The 6,768-nt window shown below is 49.9% G+C and overlaps 1 protein-coding gene across 1 annotated transcript; it reads right to left on the bottom strand.

Annotated features, from left to right (window-relative positions):
• Window positions 1-6,271: 6,271 nt before the first annotated feature.
• LOC311277626 (olfactory receptor 1D5-like) lies at window positions 6,272-6,768 on the bottom strand (the record flags this gene model as incomplete). Its single annotated transcript, XM_084387997.1, is given in 3 exon segments — window positions 6,272-6,346; window positions 6,350-6,352; window positions 6,355-6,768. Coding segments are annotated over 3 exon segments (492 nt in total).

Below are 6,768 nucleotides of genomic sequence, written 5' to 3'. Positions count from 1 at the left end.
GACCAGAAGGATAGTTCCAGCCCATGATACTGCTCCAGAGTACGCTCCAGCCCTGGCTCCTGTATTGCTGATGTTGCCCTAGAGGCTTCCTAGCCTGTCGGCACCACCCTGCTCACCTGCCTGTGATCTACCACAACTCCAGGGTGCCCACCCTCCCTGGTGGGACTCTTTTTGTTCCGAGGTCGTGCCATCTGGGAGGGGGAAGTATTGCCATGCTTATGTTCTGTTTTGTCTTAGTTCCCTTTCGAAAGGGAACTCTACACTACGTCAGAATGACGCTATGGGGAACGCCTCAGGCGTGACAGGTGTCTGAAATAAATATCAACTCACGTCAATCATGTTGACCGGCGACAGCCTGTGCATCATCAGCTTGAATGATGAGCGCGCGACCTGGATGTATAAAGGGGAGCCTTGCACACATGACAACATCTTTTCGTCTTCAGGGACTGTTTGTTTGTTTGTTTTTGGCTGCATTTTAATTGAGGAATTAAAATGATGAGCAGCGAACAAAAAGAGCAGGTGTAATTCTGGTCTTTTTGTAAAATGTGAAATTAACATATTTCTGTTTCTTTTCAGACCATGTCTCCTGTTTTAGAGTCTGGGGCAAAATGTTTTGGGTAAGAAAATCTTGATTTACTTTTTCGATGGTCAGGTAGTAGGTCTTAACAGGCCTCCTTGACCATACAGTCCCCATTTTGCAACCGGACAGCGCTTGGGCCTCCCTGAGGTGAGCTCCCAGGATTTGACTGTCAAGGAGTAATGTGGTTATCAGGTCATAGGCCTCACTAGGCCTTCCTGAAAATGAGCTCCCACATACTGTGGTTGAATATGAGCTCCCACATTCTGTGGTTATCAAGTTATAGGCCTCACCAGGCCTTCTTGAATATGGGCTCCCACATACTGTGGTTATCAGGTCATAGGCCTCACGAGGCCTTCCTGAGTATGAGCTCCCACATACTGTGGTTGAATATGAGCTCCCACACACTGTAGTCGCCAGGTTATAGGCCTCACCAGGCCTTCCTGGTTATGAGCCTCCATATGTCAGGTTACAGGCCTCACCGGCCTTCCTGAATGTGAGCTCCCACATACTGTGGTCATCAGGTTACAGGCCTCATCTGGCCTTCCTGGTTATGAGCTCCCACATACTGTGGTTGGATGAGCTCCCACATACTGTGGTTATTAAGTTATAGGCCTCACCAGGCCTTCTTGAATATGAGCTCCCACATACTGTGGTTATCAGGTCATAGGCCTCACTAGGCCTTCCTGAGTATGAGCTCCCACATACTGTAGTCGCCAGGTTATAGGCCTCACCAGGCCTTCCTGGTTATGAGCTTCCACATGTCAGGTTACAGGCCTCACCGGCCTTCCTGAATGTGAGCTCCCACATATTGTGGTTGAATATGAGCTCCCACATACTGTGGTCGCCAGGTTACAGGCCTCATCCGGCCTTCCTGGTTATGAGCTCCCACATACTGGGATATCAGATTACAGGTGAGCTCCCACATACTGTGGCGCCAGGTTACAGGCCTCACCGGCCTTCCTGGTGATGGGCTTCTACATGTCAGGTTGCAGGCCTCACCCGGCCTTCCTGAATGTGAGCTCCCACATACTGTGGTCATCAGGTTACAGGCCTCATCCGGCCTTCCTGGTTATGAGCTCCCACATACTGTGGTCACCAGGTTACAGGCCTCACCGGCCTTTCCTGGTGATGGGCTTCTACATGTCAGGTTACAGGCCCATCCGGCCTTCCTGAATGTGAGCTCCCACATACTGTGGCCGCCAGGTTACAGGCCTCACCCGGCCTTCCTGAGTATGAGCTCCCACACACCGTGGTCGCAGGTCTTCCTAGTTATGAGCTCCTCATGTCAGGTTATAGGCCTCATCCGGCTTTCCTGAATGTGAGTTCCCACATACTGTGGTCACCAGGTTTCAGGCCTCATAGGCCTTCCTGAGTATGAGCTCCCACATGCTGTGGTCGCCAGGTTTCAGGCCTCTCTGCCTTCCTGAGTGTTAAGCTCCCACATTCAGTGGTCACCAGGCTTCAGGCCTCCTAGGCATTCCTGGTTATGAGTTTTCACATGTCAGGTTACAGGCCTCACCAGGCCTTCCTGGATGTGAACTCCCACGCACTGTGGTCGCTAGGGTATAGGCCTCACTGGTTGTGAGCGTCCACATGTCAGGATGCAGGCCTCATCAGGCCTTCCTGAATGTGAGCTCCCACGCATTGTGACTATCAGGTTACAGGTCTCGTCTGGCCTCCTGGTCATTGGTTCCCACATGCTGTGGTTCCCAGGTTACAGGCCTCACCGGCCTTCCTGGATACAAGCTCCCACATTCTGTGGTCGTCAGGTCACAGGCCTCAGCGGCCTTCCTGAGGATGAGCTCCCACTTACTGTGGTCGTCAGGTTATAGGCCTTACTAGGCCTTCCTGAGTATGAGCTCCCACATGCTGTGGTCGCCAGGTTAGAGGCCTCACCAGGCCTTCCTGGATTCAGAATGGATAAGTGCATGCACTTTCGTTTCATGCACTTTCTAAAATCCATATTTATGGTAAGGGTTATGCGCTGTATGCTTCGTTCCCTTTTTTATGTGTGGTTCAGACTCCGGTTTTTCACCTTGGGTCCCACTCTAGATGCGTCTTCTGTCGCAATGTTTTACGACAGGCGCTTCCCTTTCAGGCTATCTCCCACATTCTGTGGTTACAGGCCTCATTAGGCCTTTCTGAAGGTAGCCCCACATTGTGTGGCTGTCAGGTTACAGGCCTCTCAGGCCTTCCTGAATACGAACTCAGGCCTCACAGGCTTTCCTGAGTATGAGCTCCCACACGCTGAGGTCGCCAGGTTAGAGGCCTCACCAGGCCTTCCTGGATTCAGAACGGCTAAGTACACGCACTTTCGTTTCGTGTACTTTCTAAAATCCATATTTATGGTAAGGGTTATGCGCTGTCCGCTTCATTCCCTTTTTTACGTGGCTCAGACTCCGGTTCTTCACCTTGGGTCCCACTCTAGATGCGTCCTCTGTCGCAATGTTTTACGACAGGCGCTTTCCTTTCAGGCTATCTCCCACATTCTGTGGTTACAGGCCTCATTAGGCCTTTCTGAAGGTAGCCCCACATTGTGTGGCTGTCAGGTTACAGGCCTCTCAGGCCTTCCTGAATACGAACTCAGGCCTCACAGGCTTTCCTGAGTATGAGCTCCCACACGCTGAGGTCGCCAGGTTAGAGGCCTCACCAGGCCTTCCTGGATTCAGAACGGCTAAGTACACGCACTTTCGTTTCGTGTACTTTCTAAAATCCATATTTATGGTAAGGGTTATGCGCTGTCCGCTTCATTCCCTTTTTTACGTGGCTCAGACTCCGGTTCTTCACCTTGGGTCCCACTCTAGATGCGTCCTCTGTCGCAATGTTTTACGACAGGCGCTTTCCTTTCAGGCTATCTCCCACATTCTGTGGTTACAGGCCTCATTAGGCCTTTCTGAAGGTAGCCCCACATTGTGTGGCTGTCAGGTTACAGGCCTCTCCGGCCTTCCTGAATACGAGCTCCCACTTACTGTGGTCGCCAGGTCTCAGGCCTCACAGGCCTTCCTGAGTATGAGCTCCCACATACTGTGGTCGCCAGGTTAGAGGCCTTACCAGGCCTTCCTGGATTTGGACTGGCTAAGTACACGCACTTTCGTTTCGTGTACCTTCTAAAATCCATATTTATGGTAAGGGTTATGCGCTGTATGCTTCATTTCCTTTTTTATGTGGCTCAGACTCCGGTTCTTCACCTTGGGTCCCACTCTAGATGCGTCTTCTGTCGCAATGTTTTACGACAGGCGCTTCCCTTTCAGGCTATCTCCCACATTCTGTGGTTACAGGCCTCATTAGGCCTTTCTGAAGGTAGCCCCACATTGTGTGGCTGTCAGGTTACAGGCCTCTCCGGCCTTCCTGAATACGAGCTCCCACTTACTGTGGTCGCCAGGTCTCAGGCCTCACAGGCCTTCCTGAGTATGAGCTCCCACACGCTGTGGTCGCCAGGTTAGAGGCCTCATCAGGCCTTCCTGGATTCGGACTAGCATAAGTGTACGCACTTTCGTTTCGTGTACTTTTTAAAAGGGTTATACGCTTCCGCTTCGTTCCCTTTTTTACGTGGCTCAGACTCCGGTTCTTCACCTTGGGTCCCACTTTAGATGAGTCTTCTGTCGCAATGTTTTATGACAGGCGCCTCCTTTTCAAGCTATCTCCCACATTTTGTGGTAACAGGCCTTGTTAGGCCTTTCTGAAGGTAGCCCCACATTGTGTGGCTGTCAGGTTACAGGCCTCTCCGGCCTTCCTGAGTATGAGCTCCCACATACTGTGGTCGCCAGGTTTCAGGCCTCATAGGCCTTCCTGAGTATGAGCTCCCACATACTGTGGTCGCCAGGTTACAGGCCTCACCGGCCTTCTTGGATTCAGAATGGCTAAGTACATGCACTTTCTTTCATGTTCTTTCTATATCCATATTTATGGTAAGGGTTTTGCGCTGTACGCTTATTCCCTTTTTTACGTGGCCAAGACTTTGGTTCTAGGGCTTTTCTGTAAGTAAGTTCCCACAGGTTGTGGTCCCCAGGTTACAGGCCTCTCCGGCCTTCCTGAGTATGAGCTCCCACATACTGTGGTCGCCGGGTTACAGGCCTCACAGGCCTTCCTGAGTATGAGCTCCCACATACTGTGGTCGTCAGGTTACAGGCCTCACCGGCCTTCCTGAGTATGAGCTCCCACATACTGTGGTCGCCAGGTTACAGGCCTCATAGGCCTTCCTGAGTATGAGCTCCCACATACTGTGGTCGCCAGGTTTCAGGCCTCACAGGCCTTCCTGAGTATGAGCTCCCACATACTGTGGTCGTCAGGTTACAGGCCTCACCGGCCTTCCTGATATGAGCCCTCATGTTCTGGAGCTCCCAACATGAGGGGGTCATCAGGTTTTAGGTCTCAGTAGACCTTCCTGGTTTTGAACCCTCTCTTACTTCCCCAGTGTTCGGAGCGAGCACTGGGTAGACCCGGGGATTGAGTGAACGATTTCCGTCGTTTCTTGAGGTTGAGTCACACTCTCCGGGAGATCCCGTCTCTGTGATCCGGAACTGAATGGTTTCTGCCAGCTTTACAGGCCTTCAGTTTCTGGATGCCTTATCCAAGGCAACTTCCAGAGGCTCTGTCTCGGACAGACAGGCAATGGCCAGACTGTGTGTCTTAGTATAGATCACCAGGCCAGCCTGGTGGCATTTCAGGAGGCATGCTCCCCTGAATAGTGACTGGCTGGGAGTCCCTTGGGTCCCCTAGCCACACTCCCTAGAAGGGACCCCTTCTATTGGAAGTTGTGGTCCTAAGCCTTTGAGCTGGCCCAGATATACCCCCCATTAACTATGTTCTGGCGGTTTCTTGGCATTAGCTTGGGCTATGACCGGTAGGGAGTGCTGTCACTGACAGCCCGATGTGACCTAAGGGTGAGTGGTTCCAGTGTTTCTGATTTACTGGTTCGGACAGTTGTCACTGCCTTTGGGCATGCACTCCCCTCAGCATGGTGGCGTTGGTATATCGTTCCCCATAGCGTCATTCTGACGTAGTGTAGAGTTCCCTTTCGAAAGGGAACGTCTCAGGTTACGACTGTAACCTATGTTCCCTGAGAACAGGGAACGAGACACTACGTCTTCCTGCCATGCCTCGGGGCCTGCCTGCAACAGTCCCTTCAGACGATAGGATGTTGTCATGTGTGCAAGGCTCCCCTTTATACATCCAGGTCGCGCGCTCATCATTCAAGCTGATGATGCACAGGCTGTCGCCGGTCAACATGATTGACGTGAGTTGATATTTATTTCAGACACCTGTCACGCCTGAGGCGTTCCCCATAGCGTCATTCTGACGTAGTGTCTCGTTCCCTGTTCTCAGGGAACATAGGTTACAGTCGTAACCTGAGACGTTTTCATTGTGTTCAGTATCTGTTTGCCTGTTTTAGTTTGACCTAGTTTCCCAGCGTGTGTGCACTTCACTACAGCTACTATATCCGTGACACATGCGAGATGGTCATGACCAAGTGTTTGCAGAGTCTAAGAGTTCAGTTCACAGTAAATGTAGTCAACTTTATACATGTACTGTGAGTTTAATATGCATTTGGGAAAACAACATATGGCAGATACGCATTTTCACTTTAGAATAGTTTTCAATACTTTTGTGAACAGATTATCATACTCCCTATTATTTCATACTTTCACACATTTCACATGGATTTGTAATAAGAATCATTTGCATTATGTATCAGTTTAATCCTATCAGAATTGATACCATAAGTACTGACAGCCCCCAGGCTGATGCTGATAGTTTAATAACTAATCATTTTAGGTCATTATAGCTGTGTATCGCAATGGATTACATATAGCCACATATCTGTCAAAGGCCATGATTATAAAAACATAGTGGCATGCTGCTACAAAAATATGCACAAAATAGGCTTGAACTACACACTCCACATATGTGATATAGCGCTCTGAACTTTCTTTTAAAATGTCCTGCAATAAGTGTGGCAAAATGACAGTGGTCCCTAATATATCGTTCAGTGGCAAGTTACAGAACAGGAAATGCATAGGATGATGAAGATTCTTCTCTGTTGAGATCAGAATTACAAGTGCAATATTGGAAACCATAATAAAGATATAAACCAAAAGAAGCAGGATGAAAACAACATAAGTAGACTGAGGTGTAACTTGAAGTCCCTCTACTAGAAGAATGCTGTGTCTGAATGTCAGGTTGTCCAT

The sequence above is a fragment of the Rutilus rutilus genome, assembly GCF_951802725.1.
Source record: "Rutilus rutilus genome assembly, chromosome: 18".
Classification (NCBI taxonomy): domain Eukaryota; kingdom Metazoa; phylum Chordata; class Actinopteri; order Cypriniformes; family Leuciscidae; genus Rutilus; species Rutilus rutilus.
The sequence above is the reverse complement of the archived record's forward strand: the minus strand, read 5'-3'. Positions and strand labels throughout refer to the sequence as shown.